This window comes from Ammospiza nelsoni, chromosome 14 (assembly GCF_027579445.1).
Source record: "Ammospiza nelsoni isolate bAmmNel1 chromosome 14, bAmmNel1.pri, whole genome shotgun sequence".
Classification (NCBI taxonomy): Eukaryota; Metazoa; Chordata; class Aves; order Passeriformes; family Passerellidae; genus Ammospiza; species Ammospiza nelsoni.
In genome coordinates this window covers 16154158-16174956 of record NC_080646.1, presented here as the reverse complement: position 1 = coordinate 16174956, position 20799 = coordinate 16154158, and the positions used below count along the sequence as shown (strand labels likewise).

The 20799-nt window shown below is 41.9% G+C and overlaps 1 protein-coding gene across 3 annotated transcripts in view; it reads left to right on the top strand.

Annotated features, from left to right (window-relative positions):
• Positions 1-1196: 1196 nt before the first annotated feature.
• Positions 1197-20799, top strand: part of SCAPER (S-phase cyclin A associated protein in the ER) — a 136549-nt gene continuing 116946 nt past the window's right edge. Inside the window, exons 1-5 of one of the 3 annotated variants that reach the window (XM_059482023.1) lie at positions 1197-1256; positions 3008-3083; positions 5483-5600; positions 11230-11300; positions 15530-15727. In XM_059482023.1, the coding sequence (XP_059338006.1) occupies positions 1201-1256; positions 3008-3083; positions 5483-5600; positions 11230-11300; positions 15530-15727 (519 nt within the window). In that variant the 5' untranslated portion in view covers positions 1197-1200. Of the gene's footprint in view, positions 1257-1279; positions 1432-2576; positions 2635-3007; positions 3084-5482; positions 5601-11229; positions 11301-15529; positions 15728-20799 lie in introns of those variants that run through there. The other 2 variants (XM_059482022.1, XM_059482024.1) reach the window with 2 other exon arrangements.

Genomic DNA, 20799 nt, shown 5'->3' with positions numbered 1-20799 from the left:
ATGCGGGACTCTTCACAAGCCCCACCCATCCCCAGGTGGGCACGCTGGACACAGTAGCCCAAACCACACTTCAGTGTTACACCCCAGGATTAGGTGCCTGTTTTATACCTGTACCCCATGTATTGCACACAGTTATTTACTGTCCCCCTTTTCTCTGCTCCCAGCAGTGGGGAGGGGCTGGGTGCTGAGGGGCTGACTGCCATGACTCAGTGATCACACAGGCACAGGAAGCCACATCAGGCTGACAGCAGCTGAACACGAGCCCAGGCAGGCAACAAGGCCAATGGCCCCTGGGCAGTGCCAGCAGCGCTGTGGCAGCAGGAGCAGGGCAGGGACCATCCATCCCCCTGTGCTGGGCTCTGCTGAGGCCACACCTCACATGGGGGCCCCTCACAACAAGGAAAACATGGAGGAGCTCCAGCATGTCCAGAGGAGGGAACAGAGCTGGGGAAGGGTCTGGAGTATCAGGAGCAGCCAAGGGAGCTGCAGGGGCTCAGCGTGGAGGAAAGGAGGCCCGGGAAGACTCTTGCTCTCCACAGTTTACCAACAGGAGGTAAGGGCTGGTCTCCTGCCAGGCAATGGTGACAGGATGAGAGGCAATGGCCTCAAACTACACCAGTGAAGATTTAGGTTGGACATCTGCAGGAATTTCTTTGCAGAAGCAGTGATTAGACATTGGAACAGGATGCCCAGGGAGGTGATGGAGCCACTGTCCCTGGAGGTGTTTAAGGTGTTTAGCCATGGCACTTGGTGCTATGGTCTAGGTGACAAGGTGGTGCTCGGTCACAGATGGGACTCAGTGGTCTCAGAGGCCTTTCCCAAGCAGATCGATTCTGTGACCGCACCCCAGCGTTTCCTCAGGGGCTGAGGGCAGCCCCGAGCTTGGCCTTGCCCGAGGGGCCGCGGGAACCTCCTCAGTGGCCTCCTCAGGGTGGGGCGAGGCGCGGGCAAGGCGAGGGCACCGCCTCGCCGGCGCGGGCCGGGCATGCATCGGGCGGGGCGGGTGGAAGGTGTGTGGCCAGGTGTGCAGCCAGGTGAGGGCACCGCTTGCACCCGGCGCGGGCCGGGCATGCGTCGGGCGGGGCGGGTGGAAGGTGTGGGGCCAGGTGAGGGCATCGCCTCACCGGCAGGCGCCGCGCATGCGCAGGCCGGCCGGGCGGGGCCGGCACGGCAGCGGGCGGGCGGTGGCGGCGGGGTGCGATGACGTCAGCGCGGCGGGACGCGCGCGGGCGGGACGGCGCGGCGCGGCGGAGAGCGTGAGTGGCCGGCGCGCGGGCCCGGCGCGAGCGGGCAGCGCGCGGGAGGCGCGGGCAAGATGGCGGCGGGCCCGCCTCACCCCCCCTCAGCCCCACAGCCCCGGCGGGCGGCTCCGCCGCACGGCCCGGCCAGGCGGGGCGCGGATAGCCTGGTTGCTACAGGCGACCGGGAGCGGTGGGTGTGGGTCGGGCCGCGCCTTGAGGGAGAAAGGGGCTGTCCGTCTGAGCCAGCCCCTCGCGGCGTTCCCGCACTGCCCGTGGGGAGACTCGGGCTCAGCCTGAGGGGGGTCCCGGTGCTTGGGACCCCGCCGGTCCTTCAGGCCCCCCTGTCCTCAGCGGGGGTTGTGCGTGGGGGGAGAGGCACCCTCGCTGAGGAAATTCGCTGTGAACCCGTGTCAAATGCCACATGCTGTATGGCTGTTTGCATCTTAGAAACTGCTAATGTCGTTCCTAGTGTAAAGCCCTGCTCTTCCTTTGCTGTCAGAGACAAAATCACGGCTGGCAGCACAGGAGGTCTCGCAGTGTACTCAGGGTCTGCCTTCTCTCTGCAGTTCTCTAAATACAAATTCCTATTTCTGCATTATTTGCAAGTGAACTGCACTACTGGGAAAATACGTGGATCCTCGTATTCTCTCCTAAAATATATATGTCAGTTTAATCTGCTTTTATTATCCCTCGAGTACAATCAAGTTTGCTGTACAAGAGATGTTTTCTAAGATGCTTCAGTGTTTGAAGACTCAGTGGTGGATCTGTTCTGATGGCTGAAGTGATGCAGAAGTACAATCTTTGTTTTCAAAAACTCCATCCAACTGCATTACATTTTGGTTTGTATGGGTTTACTAGGTTGTCTTAAGCCATACAGAGATCGGTGGGCTTGTTGGCTCAGGCTGGGCTAAATCCCTATAGAAAATTCAGCTATTTCTGTAATGTGAGAACAGTTGAACAGTCTGCTTAAAGGCCATGGTAAAGGCCAACAAAATCTGACTTTGGACCTGATTAAAGGTTAATACTGTCTTTTTACCTGACCTTGCATAATTTAGAAGTGTCTTTAATTTCCATTTAGTGTCTGATTCTTCAGATAAGTAAGATTAGACTGCACTCAAAATAGACTGCACTCAGCTGTTTAGAATTTATCAACCTTAAAGCCAAGGATTTAACTTTATTTCAGAATTGCTAGCACTGTTTTGGAAATTCTTGATAAACCTCTAAATAATTGCACCTGTGGACTTTCTTCATTCGTGGCAATGGTTCTGTTACAGCTGCATAAAGTATTCACTTTGCCAGAGCTCACTTGTACAGCAGCCTTCACATCTTGAGTTCCATGAGAACAGAAGTTTCAGTTTGATTTTGCTTGATCATTAATTAGCTGATGCTGATTGTTAGTGCATCTCTGATTTGTTTTTCTTTCTGAACTGATCAGTTCTCTGTCCCAGGAAAGATTGTTCTACTTGCATCACTGTTGTAGAGCAGTCCATGCAGTGATTTGTTTGAAAGTTTTGATAGTCTTTGTACTGTTTACTGTCTAACCACATATAAAATTACATTTTTCTGTAATGTCAGTCTCTTTTTGTTTGCTTCTTGGACTTTTGGCTGTTTTTAGTAAGGAGCAATGCAAACACTTTACAATAAAATTATCTTCTGACAACATTACTGTGCTCATCTGATGTACATGACCTAAATGCTGCCAGAAAGCTAAAAGTAGTTTAGAACTGGTTGAAGGTAAAATTATTAATTGCATTTTTTTGACACAGGTATGAAAACTCAATGGGGTCATCCAAAAATGTAATAAGTGAGCCTGTTGATGCAGAGGAAGGCTATAACATGATGGTAAGACATTCAGTAACTATTACACTGTATGGTGTTTTTTCAACAGCAAGAAAAACTAATTTTTCATGTTGAGATTAATTAATCAGTTCATTTGTACCTTCTATGAAAGTATTGATTCTAGGAGCTAAATAAATATTATTCATTAACACTGTAGAGAAGCACCTTCAAAAAGGAATTTTACAGTAGAATAAATCTGAGCATTTTTTCTGTTTTGCATAATTTCTAGTTGTGTTAGTATGTGGGGGTTTTGCATTCCTTTTTTTTCAGCTGACTCCCATTTTAAGCTGCTTTCATCCAAGCTGTGCTGCAGTGTAAGACCTCAATGTTTGTGGTGTTCTTAGAAGGGGCTGAGCTTAGAGCTGAATGACTTTTCCTTGGGAATGCAGTGGATGAAACTGCTCAGTTTGTTTACATCAATGTATTTTTATCTATGAGCATCATTTAAAGAAGATTCCTCACAAAAGGTCCTTTAGTATTTGTAGCCATGACAAGAAGCAGTACAGATTAAATGATAAGCATTTGCTGTTTGAGGCTGAGCAGTTTCTGGTCCCTCCTTTGGCCTGAGGGCTGAGTGTATGCAGAGCATGTGGCAGAAGGAAACTGCTCTGGGTAGCTGAGTGGCAAATAGCAGGGCTTCAGGTGAGGGGGCACTCAAAGCCAGGGGTCAGTGTGAGAGGGAGGGGACTGCAGTGAGCTCTTGTCAGATGGAAAGGCTGTTCCTGGCCACTCCTGCCTTTGGCACAGTGATTCTCACTTCTGGCTGTGCAGTTCCTCATTGCTGACTCCTGCTTGGGCCTCCCTTTTGACTGATGTCCAGGTTACAGAGATGAGAATTTTAAGTTAGGCTCTACAAAATACCTTGAAATGTCATGATGAGATTCTTATTGTTCCCTTTTAAGCTTTTCTGGCTTGTATAAAAATAAATAATTTGGGAAGTTAGTTTGTTGTGGACTAATGCAAAGTTTTAGACTCACTTCATTAAGCAATAAGGGATTAAAAACCCAAACCAAATTTGCTGCAGCAGAAATGGTCACTCTTACTAAAAATTCCCAGCAAGAATAGGCAATTAGTTGTATAGAATAAGAATAGATTAGAGCCAGTTCTGTACAGGTTCTGGGGATTTTATGTGCTTTACTTGAGTTGCTTAGGGCCAAGGTCTGTAATTTTACTCTGTTTTCCACAACTTCACAGATTCAGCAGTGCTGTTTTTTTCCTGTGTTGTGTTGCCTGGTAGTGTCTCTGGGCAGTCTGTGAGGCACTAGATGGCACACTGTGACTTCAGAAAGGCAACTGAGGACATCTGCATGAGAGAAACCCAAGTTAAAAACTATTAGATCAGCATTAAAGTAAAAGGAGTTTCTCGTTTGTGTTATTTTCCTGCTGCCTTAAAAAATTCTAGCCACTCATCTTCTATATTTGTTTTTAGTGTAACTTTACTGTATTTTCTTTCTAAAGATGTAGAAGTGGTTGCAGGCTTGAGCCATATGATGGTAAAAATGAAAAGAGGAAAAATATACCTCCTGATTAGTTCTACAGAAAATCAGTCTGTTTGTGCCTAAAATAATTCTTAGGTTTGTTTAACTCCTTTATGGTTAAGTTGGCCAGTGTTTAAAGCTAACCTGGTCAGCAGTTTGTGCTATCATGGTACATAAGTTTATCATCACCATACATCTTTTGGCTTTGTTGCAATTTATTGTGTGAGGACTAACTTTCCTACACTGTAGAAGAGGCAAGACTTTATCTGATTGACATCTGTCAGTTGATATAAATACTTTTAAAGTACTTGTTTTCAGATGTCTTGTGATGGAGCACCTCCCAAGTGCAAAGAACTGTTTATTAGGTAAATGGAGAGCATCCCAGGGTCTCTTATTCTGTCTGTGAGTGGTTGCAGCTTTGCAGTAACAGCCCATCACAGTTGCCAGGAAATACTTTCTAGGTTCTTGTCTTAGTGAGAGAGCTGGGATTTTATTCATGCTTCAGATGGTTCCCATACAGCTCATGCCTTTCTCCAGGCTCTCACCAGTCAGCCAACATGTGTATTTTGGTCTCATGCTCCCTTTAGCTTGTATAATTAGTTCTAATTGACACAGGGTAATTAAAACATTTGTGAAGTCTGCTGTGATGTCCCAGCAGCATTGTCAAGCAATTAAATGAAAGTGATGTGGTCTGAAGGTACCCATCCATCCTGAGGGCTGGGTGGTAACTCCCATGCCATGCTGATGAGTAAATCTGCTTCTGTGCAGAAGAATGGCAATGAAAATGAATGCATCCACCTGTTTCAGATATTTGAGGAAAATTCAGCACCACATTGGATGGTGTAGCCACATACTGGATGAAATCAACATGTCAGACCAAAGATTTCTTTCTTGTGTGCCCATCCATGTATTTCTTGTTTTCAGGCTTCTTTCCAACGCTCCAACAGCCATGACAAAGTGAGGAAAATAGTGGCAGAGGAGGGACGGACAGCAAGGAACCTGATAGCCTGGAGTGTCCCACTGGAAAACAAGGAGGATGATGGTATGTGTTTAACAGTCTTCCAGGTCTTTGCACTTCCATCCCTCTGTCAGCTGGAGTTCCTCATCTGGAAATATTTTCTTTACATAAAATTTCTCTATTAAAAATATTCTGTTTAGCATACATAGTGTAATTTAGAAGTTTTTTGACAAAATGTGCCTTGCAGTTGGCAGATCACTTTGTAAAACCTTCCAGTGGCAGATTCAAAACTGTTTTAATTTATCTACAAGTGACATCTAAGACTGTTTCCTTCTGCTGATGTTGTCAAGATAGTTGTGTAACACAATGATGTTGTCCTAAAGTGCTCTCTTGTAACTGGGGAATTCAGAATTGTAGGGATTACTTAGAACAATCTAACAAATTTCTCTCTGTGTTGTAAAACAAAGAAGTTTGGAAGTTTCTTTTGGGATAACTTCAGCTTTGGTAGATGCCAATGAAGACTCTCTAAAGAAGGGGATATGTGAGGACAGCTTTCTGTAATGCAAGTCCTCAGAACAGTTTTATTACTGCTGTAATACTCTCTTGTGGTATGATGACTTAAGGAGCCAGGAACTGACTTTTATTTTTATCCTACTCAAGCTGTTCCAGATGTCTGAATGCTGGTTTTGAGAACTTCATCTCAAATATTCTTGTAGCTGCATGTCCCTGTCCAGGTGCTGCAGATTTTAAGTGTCTAAAAGTAAATTTTTTTATGCTGTGGAGATGGTTGAACATGGGAACCAGTTGCCTTGAAAAACTGTGGGCATCATCTTCCTTGGAGATGCTCAAAACCCCCCTGGACATAGCTCTGGGCAGCCTGGAGGTTGAGTTAAACCATCTCTAGAGGTTCCTTCCAACTCAGCTGCTCTGTGATTCTGCCAGTGGAAAAGACATTTCTAACAAATGTTATGTCTCAAGGTGCAAGATAATTCACCCTATGTCTGATGCAAAGTTTCAACTGTCTGAAAGCAGAGTAGAATTGGGGCCCAAAGTATTTCCAGATTCCCAATTGGGGAAGGTAGTGATGTGAATATGTGTGTGGTAAGGGAACATGCAGTGTATTTCCAGTAGTATTTTTGAGCAACTTGTGGGTTGATTCACTTTCTGTGTAAAGATTTGTTATTTTTGAATACTACCTTGCTTGTAATATTATTTTAGAAACTTTAACGCTTTTTCCTTCAAAATGTCTCTGAGTTGTAGATGAATGTTTGCTCTAACAAATTCTGCTAAACCATGATAAATGAATGTAAAAGTGAATTTTTAGCTTTCATTGAATAGTAGTTATGTACAGTAATTAAAATCCAAGTAGCTGTATTAATTTCCTTTGGTCATATTTTCCTTTCCTCTTTTGGTCATATTAGCCCCATTTTAGTTTTAAAACTTTGTCAGTGGTGCTTTCTTTTTAATGTTTCTTAAATTATAAGTGACCTTTTTGCACAATGCAAAGGATCTGATGATTATTGCCTGATGGAAAATTTCCCTGCGAAAAGGAACTTGTGGTTAGTGAAAGCCTGGCAGAGCCAATCCTTTATCTCTTGGCCCTTGCCTGGCATGGGGGGTGTTTATGTCGGTGTCACTGAGCTCTGGTTCATTTTTTACTGCTCCTTCCATGTGTGCTGTGTCCCTGAGGGATGGCACAACAACATTATGGATTAGGACAGTTCTGACTTGTTCAAGGGTTGTGTAAATCAGGCCAAAGGTTCAGGGTGCCTGAGCCAATCCTGCCACTCTCCTGTACAAAGCAGAATTTTGTGTTTGGACAGTTTCTTCTGCTCATAATGTTCAGAGGTATTGATTTGGCAGCACCAGTGGGTGATTTAACATTTTAAATTATATACTGTTATTCATAATGAGATTTTTTTTCCAGACACAGTGAAGGTATGAGCACTTTTTATTACTAGGGTTATAGAGGGTTTTATAGAGCATTGATTAATTAAAATACTGAATTCACCTTTTCCATTTGTATCCTTTTTCTATTTCCTTTAAAAATTGTGTGCTTGTGTTCTTCCCATTTTTTTCCTCTTGCTCTGAAAGACTTGTGTAATTTATATAGCATACATAGATAAAAGAGAAATCAAAACCTCCTGATTCCATTCTGTAAATACATAGCTCCAGCCAGTAAGCAGTATTTCCTTAAAAAGGAAAGAGATTTCTGGACTGGCAGGTGATAGGTCTGTTGTGTGTTTTGGAGCAGTGTGCACCCCAGTTATGTCAGATCTGAAATTCTGAATACAGATCAATGCCATGACAGAATCCCAGACACAGTGGTGATGGTCTAGGAGAGAGAGTGACTGTAACACTTTCCAACCACTGAAATTCAGATACTCCTTCACAGAATTCAGTAGTACACAGCAGATTCTGCTGGATAAACTAATCAACCCTATTGTCAGCTTGGTGTCTCAGGAGGAGTCTTGAAAGAGAAAAATTCACTCTTCTGGTCTTCTGTCTCCAGAATGGAATTTGCATTCCAAACCTGCAGCCAGCAGTCACCAATTGCAGTCACATTGCTTTTGCCCACCTTGGAAAGCTGTGATAATTCCAATCAAGGGTTTCAGAATTTTTTCCTTTGTAATTATTTCACATGCCTAGAGTTAAGTTTGAGGCACTGAATGCAGATACGCAACTACACACTAATTAGCAACAGGTAAAAATTGCAGAGGCTTGACATGTAAATGTTAATAGATGGTAAGATACCTTTGAAACCTTGAGATGTGTAGAAAAATTGGAAAATCTGATATTTGTGACTGTTCTCTTCCTATTCCCTATTTGTTTAAAATCACTTGGGCTCTTGCCATACAGAATTCATTTGCAGATTAAGCATTCAGGGTAAGGAAACATATTTTAGTGGTTGAAAGGTACCTGGCACACTTTGGGGAGCTTGCAGCATATTCCACTGTTTTAGCAGGAGACTGCTGCAGAAAATAAGTGTGCAGGGAAGGGGACTCTTAAAGGCTCATCAGTTCCAAGCCTTGAATTTCACTGGAAGCAATAATGGGAATCCAGTCTAGTGCAGGTAGGTGAATACAGGGCCATTATATTCTGGGTGAGACCCTTACAGTAATATATAAAATTAATTTTGTGCAAAATTATTGCTGTAATTCAATTTAGAGGTGGGAAAACACGAAGAATTTTGGTTACAAGAATTTTGTGCTTGAAGGCAGTCATTTCTCCAGATCCTTAGCACAGTACAGTTAGAAAAATAGCATCTACTGCTGCTCTACAAACTTGTAAGAAGATGTGGTCCATAATAGGATTAGAAACTTCAGTGTGCTTCCTCAGTATAAAATTACCATTTCTGCTGAGGGTGTGATGATGAGCAGTGTCAAAGGCATTGAAACAATGTGTGCAGTTGATTTCTGCCATAGCCAGGACAGAAATGAAGGCAGCAATTAACTCCTAGATGTGAAGGCAATTCCCACATGTCCCATACCAGTAAAACTATCCAAAAGAGAGAGGTGAGCAGGATGGTTATTGAGGTTGTTAGGTGAAAGATAGCTTTTGAAAATAGGTTATCACTGGGGGTTTTTGGCAGGTATTGGCACCTCTGCTTTTTGGACAGGAAGACTTCACAAATCATAAGCCCTGTGTGCTTCATATTTAAACAGCAGACAGGGAGGAAATGAACTTCTAGTGTAAAATATGGCTATAGCTCCTCCAATGCTGCAGAACTTTGATACTTTATATATTTCACATGGGCAACTTAATAACTAAAGGAGATGATCTTGTGTCACCATTGTTCTCTCCTTACACTTCAGTCAGTTGCTAGCAGGGGCTGCCCTTCAGGTGTCAGTGAAGTCTGGGCCTCTCTTAGCAATGCCAGCAAGGTGTAGCTACACACCAGTTACACACCAGTTACACACCAGTCACCCTGAACATACAAACAGCCATTGGGCACTGCTGCCACTGCTTGGGAGTATAGAGAGACAAAAGCATAAATAATCTTCTCGTTACCAGAGCCATTATTGTAAAATAATGAACAAGGAACAAGAAAGCTTGAAAATGTGGCTGCTGCTGAAATGCAATGACTTGCTCAGACATTTTTACAGATCTTAGATGATGAATTGTTATTCTGGATTTTATAGAATCTAAAAATTCTGCAACTTGATGTGTTCTCTGCCCCTTTTTAATTTTAGTGAACCCTTATTTGTGGCAAACCTTTTCACTGTGCAAGTCCTGTCTGCCATTGCCTTCAAAACCTTGTCTTTGCAGAATGTAAATCACATCAGAAGAGAGATTTCAATCAGAAGTTTGAAATAGTTCTGTTATCAGAAGTCTGCCATAGAACTGTTCCCCAGTTCAAGCTTTTTAGTGACTAGGAAGGTTTTATACAGGTAGTGCCTGAATGATTTTTTTTTCCCCTAAATGCTGCTAAATTGAGTTCAATATATTAGTTTTTTGGCTAATGTAGCATTTAAAAAATGAATTATCAAGCAAATAATTTTTAATTTGTTTTAAATTAAAAACCTTGTTGCCTGGAATAGCCAGTGATCCAAACCAGCTGTGCAAACCATCTGTACCATTGCTTGATTAGGACAGGTTTGCAGCTACTTTACATAACCAGAGCAAAGTAAAACAGCTGGGCTGCATTTGGGAATTTGGCCTCAACTGTTAAAAACTCAACTGGACAATTCTGAAATTTAAGAATATCTCCATGGTCTAGGGAGGACTGTATTCAACTAATGCATTGCTTTGCTTGGCTTCATCCAGCTAAATAATCTTGAAACTTCTCTTTGGATTTAATCTTTGCTAGAGAAAACTCTGGCCATAGTTACTGTTTTTTCTTAACTTGCTTACATTTTTGGTAACTGGATCCTATGATTTCTGTGTTGAGCAAGTTTAGATACTTGGAGGAATAATTCTTTTCACATTACCCTATAGCAAATCTCAAAGATTAAGTGCACACAGATCAGGTTGGTCTAGGCTAACACAGATTTTTCTATGCAAAGATAACTCTGAATCAGTTAATTGCCACCAGTGCAGCACTGAGACCTGGGATCACCCCCTCTGACTGGGGGAATTTAAACTGATTTTGGAAGCATAGTTGCTAAAGTCACTTTGTATAAACACTGGAGGAAGACAGGTATGTTTGAGAAGGGATTTCATGTCTAAAGGAGGATGACTTGTGTTCTGTGAGTGTTTTTCTCTCTTCCTTTGGCTGTCTAAATGTTGATGAACTAAATCCTGACCTAAGTTCTGTTTTTTGCCATCTTTCTTGGCAGAGCAGCTCCAGAAGAACTAAATCATTACATTTGGTTTTCCTAATAAATGTATTTCTTGTTTTAATTCTATAATAGCTGATTGAGCAATCAATCAAAAGCAGACTTCTTAAAATTTATATAGAAAGCTAGAATAATGTTTGACATGTAGATTGTAATTGTATGATTTTTAAAGGCACTTAAAACTCAAAGCTTACCTTTGTTTAATGAAGTTTGTGTGTCTTGCCTTTCTTGTATTTTTTTCATTCTCTAGTGTTTTCTGGCATCATCCACATTCTAAACACTGGAATATATATTTTGAATATAAAATTTGCCAAACCTCTTAACTCAGAAATTGTGCCCCTCTCAGTACATTGCAAGATGAGATATGTGCATTTTAGAGTGCTCTATTTAATTAAAATCATTATTGTTGATTAAAACAGTTGCTTCTCCCACAGGAAAATCGAAATGGCAATCTGGGGGAAAAACAAAAAGGGTGACTCAAGGAACACACAAGACTGCAAAACAGGTATCTGCTCATTTCTTACTGTGACATAAAATAGATGACACAACACTGTTTTTCTGTGAGATCACTGGTATATTGGTGGCTGATTAATACTTTTCTAAAACTGTGCATACATTGTATTTTCAAAGCATCTGAATTTCGAAGTCAAGTATTCAGAAGTTAAAATTGCCAGAATTTAGGTTATCTTGCTCAGCCTTTCCTTTTGGCACTTCCCAGCCCCTGGCACACTTGACTTATTGGCACTGAGGCAATTTTAAGGAAAGGGCTGTTCAATAAAATGATATAGGATAGTCTTGCTGTAAGTATGCTGCTTATACAAGGGCTGCCTTTCTTCCCAGTTCCTAGTTAAAGGAAATTTCTTTACCTCATGTGTTAGTGGCTCAAGTCAGTATATCTTAATTTGGAGAAGAGTCCAAGTGAGTAAAATTTCTAAGAGTTAGGACTGGAAAGTAAGTTTGAATGAGACTTGTAAAGAAGATACTGCTCCTATTTTTATTCAGGTTTTTTTTCTCTCTGTGAATGACAACCTTTATTACATTAATAAAGTAATACCTCAATCTTTCCTCATGTTTAATATTTTTAACCACTGTTTTTCTTTGATTCATGGATTTAGCCATTAGTACAGCTTTAACCATTTAATGTTTTGAGGCAGCCTGTCAGAATTTGATAATAAAGCATATGGAAAATATTATTTTTTGAAAAAAGAAAAATGTTCTGCTTCCATAGAGATGTATTTGCATCTTTCAAACCCAGGCATTGCTTTCCCAGTTCAGTTTGGCAGCTGTGTTCTCTGCTCACACACTGCTGCATTACAGACACGGTGTGTGCTGGTTCCCCTGGTGTGCCAGGGGGTGTCCCTGGTGTGCCAGGGGGGTGTCCCTGGTGTGCCTGGGGTTCCCTTGGTGTGGCACAGGGTGTCCCTGGTGTGCCAGGGGGTGTCCCTGGTGTGCCAGGGGGGTGTCCCTGGTGTGCCTGGGGCTCCCTTGGTGTGGCACAGGGTGTCACTGGTGTGCCAGGGGGGTGTCCCTGGTGTGCCAGGGGGGTGTCCCTGGTGTGCCTGGGGTTCCCTTGGTGTGGCACAAGGTGTCACTGGTGCGCCAGGGGGGTGTCCCTGGTGTGCCAGGGGGGTGTCCCTGTTGTGCCTGGGGCTCCCTTGGTGTGGCACAGGGTGTCCCTGGTGTGCCTGGGGCTCCCTTGGTGTGGCACAGGGTGTCACTGGTGTGCCTGGGGCTCCCTTGGTGTGGCACAGGGTGTCACTGGTGTGCCTGGGGTTCCCTTGGTGTGGCACAGGGTGTCCCTGGTGTGCCAGGGGGGTGTCCCTGGTGTGCCAGGGGGGTGTCACTGGTGTGCCTGGGGCTCCCTTGGTGTGGCACAGGGTGTCACTGGTGTGCCTGGGGTTCCCTTGGTGTGGCACAGGGTGTCCTCTTGGTGTGCCTGGGGATCCCTTGGTGTGCCAGGGAGGTGTCCCTGGTGTGCCAGGGAGGTGTCCCTGGTGTGCTTGGGGCTCCCTCTCAGGGTGTGCCCCAGAAGAGGGAGGTGGAGAGCAATGTGCAGTGTGGGTTCTGTCTCACCTGGGGTTATGTGAACCCTGAGTTTTCAGGGGAATGCTTGGTTGCTACCCAGTGTGGGATTGCTGTGCTGAAGCTCCTGTCACTGACACAGTGCATTCCTGGTGGCTTCAGTTGAGGTTTGAGCACTGCTGAGTGTCTGTGCAGCTTGACATCTCAATTTGGCATTCAGCACCTTCATTGCTGCTGCTTTTCAGACACTGGATACTGCTGTAATTGGTGGCTTTTTCTTTTTTGGCTTAGTTTTGTTGAGCTTTCACTTTTCCTTTGCATATAAATGGGCCACTAATATCAAGAAAATAAACTTACAAGAGCTGTTTCGTATGGTCTTACCAATCTCATCTTCCTTTCAGTAGGGTGCTGGCAAATAAACATTCAATAAATTTTGGCATCCCAGGAGTATAAATATACATTGCATACTTTCCACAATTCCAAGGCAAGTTACTGAAACTATTAGGAGGGAAAGAAACAAAATAAAAAACACCAAGAGATTCAGTTTAATACCACTTTGATCATCCATGCTGGGTTACTCGGGATGTAAGAAGTGGTGTTTCCATGTCTGTTAACTTCAAAGGTGCATCAGCTTTGCATCTTCTGCACTTGAAGGTTTGAACTATTGCTGCAAGTTAAAATGCTTTTTCTCTTTAATGCTGATTTAATGCTAGCCTGCTTGTGTGATAGTGTCTACAAGAAATCAGAGGCTTTTGTCCTTTCAAAGGTGTTTTGCTGGACCATTGGTAGCAGTAAATGTTGCTTGGGTTTTACTGAGACCCTGAAAGTCTGTTTACAGGATAACGATGGAGCTGCTGTGGCTTACAGAGCCTACACAAGGTGTCTTTCTCATTAAAATATGGCTGACATATAAGGGAGAAGATAAATGGATGCCAAATACAGCAGATGGATACATTTGTTGCTAAATACAAAATATATTCGGTGACATTGTCTTTTAAAGATAGGTTTGAACAGTATCAAAGAGTGGGAATTATGCAGGTTTCCCATTCCGAAACTGATCCTTTTTATCAGCAGTATTATCTGAATGACTGTAAACCTAATCACTTTGCTGAGGTCACATTTTATAAATACAGACAGCAACGGGTAGCACTGTTATTTTAATGTAGCTATTTATGATTCTGGAGTTGAACTTGCTTCATTATAAACAGTAGTTTCAAGGAGCTATAAATTAGCCAGAATATAAGCTTTGCTTTAAATGTTTTTACACAAGGCCTCAGCCTAGGAGCATCTTTTTTCCTAGCAGTTTGTTAAAAGGTGACTTATGTAATGGAAGAAAAAATATGAAACCCTTCTGAAATTGCTTTTCATTGGTTGTTTATGCCATGCATCTTTCTGAGCATGACTCTCATGCATACATTAACTGGAGTTCATCTGGAGTACTGTTGAAGCACTTGGAGATATATGTAAGGGTAGCAGAGATGTTGGTGTGATTGTAGTAAATCAGGTGCCCATTCTTCTGCAACTTACAGAAAAATTAGCATCTCACCACAAAAGCAGATGAGAGCATAAGCACTAGCATGTTTGTGGGGGTACCAGTCATTGGTTTTTCTGGGTCTGGATTGAAGGCGCTTGAGACAGTAATTTGTGTTGGAATCAAGTGCTTATTTCTTGTCAGTAAAACAGTCTCACTGCTGTGAGTTCAGCTTTTCATTAGAAGGCACAAAATGGCCCACAATCTCTTGTTACAAGGGCTTTTAAGACTAAACTATCCAATTAAGAACTGACACCTAGATTATTTTCCCTTTTAACCCAATAACTGATCCCAAAGAGCCCCCAGTGCAGACTTTTCTGTCCAATTACAAAATGCCACCCAAACCTATGAGGAAGGAAGAAGAAGCAAGAAGAACAAACCCAGGACAATGCCCTGTGCCCTCCATCTTGCTTCCATCCACGACTCTGTTCACATTTTAAAAATCCCAAAACCTAAATTTCTCACCAAGTGATACACCTACACTACTCTCTATAATCTATTTCACACTTTTGTGGATTCCAGTCTATCTTGAAGTCTAGGAAACTTTCTCCAGGAATGAGAGTCAAAGTCAGTGCTCTCCTGGGGATCAGGACACTCCAGAGCAGACAGAGAAATATTCCTGGTGCCCTGGGTTTCCACACATGTTGGCTGTCCCCTGCACCTGTGCAGCAAAGCAGTGCTGGGTCAGTTAAATCTGTGTTTTAGGGTGCATTTCACTGACATGAACACGTTTTGCCATGAGGGTTTAAAAACAGTCATGTCATATGTAATGTCTTGGTAATAGAATTTCCCTGTGGTGGAATATTGCTGGTATGTTTTTTAGTAAAATGCTATTTTCACCTCTGGATATGCACATCTGTCAGAAAAAGTAATACAGGTTATGTAATTAGAAAATGTATCTTTCCAGTGTGCTGAGAGGCAGAGTATCTCATACTGTGTGGAATGCAAATATTATAACTGTCAAAGAAACAGAATCTGGTTGATCATAAGTGCTGCCTGTATTTAAGAGAGTGTGTGTTGAAAACCTCAGGTGAGTGCAGTGATGTAGTTGTCTTCAGTGAAGATGTGCCTGTTTATGGGTGTTTCAATATGTTGGTGAAAGGTGTGTTGCACAGAAACCCAACTCCTTACCACACTTCTGTTTGCTGTTCTCCTTTCCCCTTGTACCTTCTTGTTCTCAGAACAGTACCTTGGACTGTAAATTAGCAGCAGCAGGAGCTGGAGACAAAAGCTTTGACAAAAGCCCAACAAAAGCCAGGCAGCCTCGGAAGGTGGATCTGCGGGCTCGCTACTGGGCGTTCCTGTTCGACAACCTGCGGCGGGCCGTGGATGAAATCTACGTCACCTGCGAGTCAGACCAGAGTGTGGTGGAGTGCAAGGTAATGCCCCAGCTCTCCTTTGCCTACCTGCCTTCTAGCTGGCTTTTTTTTATATTTTAGAAACGGGGTAAATGAGGAATTAGAGCTTCAGAAACATGTTACGTTTTCATTTGCATTTTGTACAGGCTTTTAGATAGAAAAGCTGAGGACATATATATTCATATTTAAGAAAATGCTTTCATCTTGAGCAAGGACTAATCTTTAAATTATATAAAACTTGTCATGCTGTACATTATATTATTAGAGCTCAGCTTTTTGGTGAAATCAGACTTTGTTAATTGAGTTCTGATTTTGTTATTTTTGTGACTAAGCACTGATTGATTTCTTTTTCCCAGTAATGTCCTTTACTGTAGGTGGCACTGTTGTAGTTCAGCCTTTTTCACATTCATTTGCTTGCTGTTAAGCGGCTTAATTACACTCTCCTCCCTTTCTGCAGTGATAGTTATCACTCTTCTCATTCTCCCTTTGTTAAGAAAGTGATTGGTGGTTGAGTGTAAGCAATGTCTGGTTGGGATGTCACTGTAAGACACTTCCAGTTTCAAACAACCTGGATTTGTAATGGCTTGTGCATCTGTTTCACATTTTATTGTGATTTTCCAGTAGATTTTTAGAAATACCCTTGTCATTTAATAAAAATCACTCATGCTTTGGCAATGGAATTTATCACAAGCATTAAGAGAAGTCAGAATACATTATACAAGAAATGTTAAAGTGATGACTTTGTTTTTGTATTAAACATGGCTGGAAACTCAACACATTCTGGAAATGATTATCTAATCACTGTAAAAAAATTCATATATCAATTTAAGTAAACTTTTTTCTTATCTTATGCATCTCATTCTCTGCTGTAATCAGACACAGCCAAATTGCTATTGAGATTAGTGTACAAATACATTTCATTGAAAGCAGCTTTGAGAACTGAACAGTAGCTCAGAGGCTTCCAAATCTCTCGTTGGTCTAACACAATTTAACATTTTGTTACTGAACTGTCTTCCTGCTCAGGAAACTTTCTGTAGAATTTTTTGGTTTAAGAAAGTCAGCCAACCTTGCACTGTAATTAAATTAGCATTTTAAACTTTTGTGACTGAAAGAACAGAAGCCTATTTGTGTCATTATCACATCTTTTGGGGGTTAGATACTGTTCAACATTTTAATCGGGCTACTTGATCTGCTTTAGGATGGGGACAGACGTAGCCTGAGTGAAAAGTCTTCATTTCAGCAGACTCTTGACAATGATGTATGTATCTGTGTGGCTCAGGTTACTTGTTTGCAAAACAGAGGTGAAAAAAAACAAAAATGAGCAAACAGGGCAGTCCAGTGTCAAATGCTGTGAAACTTATGTAATGTTCATGTCACTCTTACCTTTCAAAAGATCTTTTTTCTCAGCACAAGTGTGCCTTACCTAAGCAGCTGGAATATGTGTTTGTGCTGTGGTCTTTTGTCTGGGATTTTCTTTTCCAGGTTACTGTTAAATTATGACTATTCTTTTCATAAATTACTATCATTTCTGTTAATTAAATTATGAAGTGTGAAACTGCTTAGTCTTGCAAAGAATTTTTACTAATAATGTTTCTCTTCTATAAATTCTATTATTTGTCATTATTTTATGGTGGTTTTGACAGACAGTTGAGTTTCTCCCATTTTGACTGTTGGACATAGGTGGGAAATAATATTAAATAAGAAACCAAAATGGTCCCACTGCTAACCTTTCTTTCATTTTTTAAAGTGGTATTTTGAAAAATCCTTTCAATTAAGATAAATTCACATTATCAAAAACTTCCTTAATTTTGACTCTTTAAACTTCTGGCTCAGTCAAATGGGCAGGTGCTATTCCATTTAACCATTGTAGTTGTATAAAAGTTGTTTTCTAAGAGGACCCATGTAAAAATGAAATATAACAACTTCTGGCATTTTATACCTTCTGTTTAACCTGGTATAGAAGTGTTAGTTGGGCTTTTTTGGTATTTTGTGCCTTTTCTGTCCCCTGTCCTAGGAGCTGCTGCAGTTTTATCGATTGTGTTGTCACTGAAGATGTTTGATGCTCCCCAGTGGGAGAGGCCTCTGGTGGCTGTTTGTGGTTGAAACTGCAGACAGAAGGGTTGTGGTGAGGATCCAAACAGTGGCAATGTGTGTAAGAGGATCAGTGCTTGTGTGTATTTCCTCAGCTTTGGGCTCTGCTGAAGTTGGTATTCTGCTATTGATTTGGAACTGAGAACTCTCAAATCATGTATGTAGATATATAGATATGGCTTGGATGCTTTGTGTGGAAAGGTGTAATGAACATGGCTGAATTATTTCTGAAATAGTTCTCAAGTTTAAGCGTCATCTCACTGTACATAAATCAGCTTGTGCAATAGTGATAAAAGATTAAATATGTCCTAGTAGATATGGCTGTAACCTTCAACATTTGAAATGCAAATTGTGTGGATATGGTCTATATTAGCTGAGGTTTTTTGTGTTTATATGAATATTTTACCTGCTGTTTTCTAGGTTTGGGTGGCAAGTGTAGGCAGAGCAGAAATGGTAATGCCTTTAAATCCCCTGCTGTATGATAAAAGGTATTAAGACCAAAAGATCTGTAGATGGATAGAAGGCAGATTCTGTAGTCAGTTTTGGTTAATGCAGCAGATGTCTTCAGCTGCTGTTCTTCTCTGGTGTTTTCAGGTGTCTCAGCAACTGAGTTTGTATTTATGTGTGTGTGTATGTATATATAAACAGAAACACTACACACTCAGGTAAGCCCTTTTTTGATAGAGCTTGAGCAACTGGATCCAACAACTAATGATACAGCAAGTATATAAGAACATCAAACTACCTTTAATTTAATTTTGGAGGTATCTTCCTCCTAGAATGAATTAACTGCTTCAGCTGTGTAAGAATCCATGTCTACACAGCTGTTCTTTTCCTTTCAAAAATGCTGAATTTTATAATTTAAAAAATTTGTTCTATATTCTTTTTACATTGCTGTTTAGCATTACTTAGAGTCTGTACAATCTCTTGTCTTTTCACCTGAGATTAGTTTCTGGAGGTCTACTCAGAAAAGCCAGCATGTCTTTTAGTCTGGGTATCCCTGTTCTGCCTCTCCATCCTTTGCACCAGACACATATGTGTGTATATATGTGTATGTGTGTATTTAAGTTTGGTGTGATTGAGTCCTTGCATGTGCCACTGCATTAATTCTTCTGGAGAAAATTTCCTTTGGAAATGGTTGTGGCCCTTTGGAGCACATCCTTGTCAGGCAGGGGATTGTGGCTGCCATGCTGAAGGTGCATCAGTGAGGAGCAGCTGAGGCCAGATGTGGTGATTTAACACTTGGGTGTAGGAGACTGTGTGCTTGCTTAAAATATTGTTTGTCACATACTGAAGTTGATATAAGGAGAGTCCTTTGTCTAGAGGAGCTGCTTCCTTTCATCCTTTCCCAGAGCTGTAAGAATCACTTTGACAATCACAGTGGTTGAACCAACCCCAGAGCTGGCTTTAATTATCTGTAATTTAACTGTATGAAAAGGCTGCAAGGAATTTTTAGAAGCAATTTTTGTGTCAAATTACTGAAACACCCAGTTAACCTTGAAAACATACATTTAAAAAAAGAAGGAAGGAACATAGTTTGTGTGCTAAAAGCATGTTCCAGTATAAAAAAAATTGAGTTTATTTTGGTAAATACATAAACTAAAATATTCAGTATAAATAATGAAGCAGCATAAGGTAGACATGGTTTATAAAATAGAACCCATTAGCTTGTCTAATAAGCTAAAGTACAGATGTGGTGACTGAATTAATTTCCCTGATGCATGTACTACTGTTTTGAGTTGGAGTAACCTTAAAATCCTATAGTCTTTGGTACTTCCATGTTTGCCTCTTCCTTTTTTGAGAATGGGAGAATAAATGCAGGAAGGGACATTTCAAAGTGGTTAAGGGCTTCCTGAAGTGCACTTCCATTCTGTAAAATGGGATTTCAATGGGCCTATCTAGGACCTGAGTCCTGACTGAGGATGGTTCCCGTGTAGCTGCTCTTGAAGGTCTTTGTTGGTTACAAAGTCATTTATAGGATCTCCTGTAGGGATCTCTGACTTGTCAGAGTGAACCTGAGATACCTTAGAAAGTCTCTTTTCCCAGCCTGGTGCTTGAAGATGGAGTCAGAGCTCTTCATTTCTTGGTCTCAAGGTTGTTTATTGTATCTTATCTATAAAATTTTTTCTCCTGTCCTGCTGAGGTCAGCTCAGCAGGACAGACAGAGGCACCAGAGGCACTCTGCCTGTCCCCAGGGCTGTGTTATGTCTTTATACTAAAAACTACCTGTACAATATTTACAATTACTTTCCAATACCTGTCACCTATGTTAGTGAGCTTCTACTCTAAACCAGTCTGTAAGTGCCAACATCACAGCAGAAGATGGAGGCCAAGAAGAAGAAGAAAGGCTGGACACACCCAGTTCCCTCCATCTTGCCTCCTGAACCCCCATTCTAGAAACCCCAAATCTACTTTTCCACCCTGTGATAAATTCACTATTATTCTGCCTAAACTGTTATGGCTTGCTGATCTTCATATAAGGTTGGTAATTTGCTCCATGGATCATAATCAAACCCACAGGTGTTTTGAGCTGTGTGCCAGGGCTTCTGAGCCCCCTGACAAGGGTCTTGGCTGCTCAGGACAGCCAGAGGGATGCCCTGGGTTCTGACAGTCACCCAGCTGAAGAAACTAGAAGTCCTGCTTTGAGATAAATACATGGCAAGCAGAGTGATCAATGAAAGCTGGAGAAAAGAAGGGAAAACAAAAAAGAAACATGCAGAACAGAGAGGAGAAGGTAACAGGAGTTACATTGTGTCTGGTTTGAGTTTCATGTCGCTGATTTTCCTTGAAGAGTTGTTTTCAGCAGTATTGCTTTCTTACTTAGCTCCAACTGTCTTTAAGAACCGTACAGACTGGATGTGACCTTGAGAAATAATGCGATATAAAACTGTTCTGGCTCCAGTGCAGCCGCAGCACAGTGGCCCATGGAGGTTCCTTTTTGTCAGCAGCTTCTCGGGTGGTGCAGCTTTGCCTGGCTCCGCAGGGCGGTGGCAGTGCGCAGG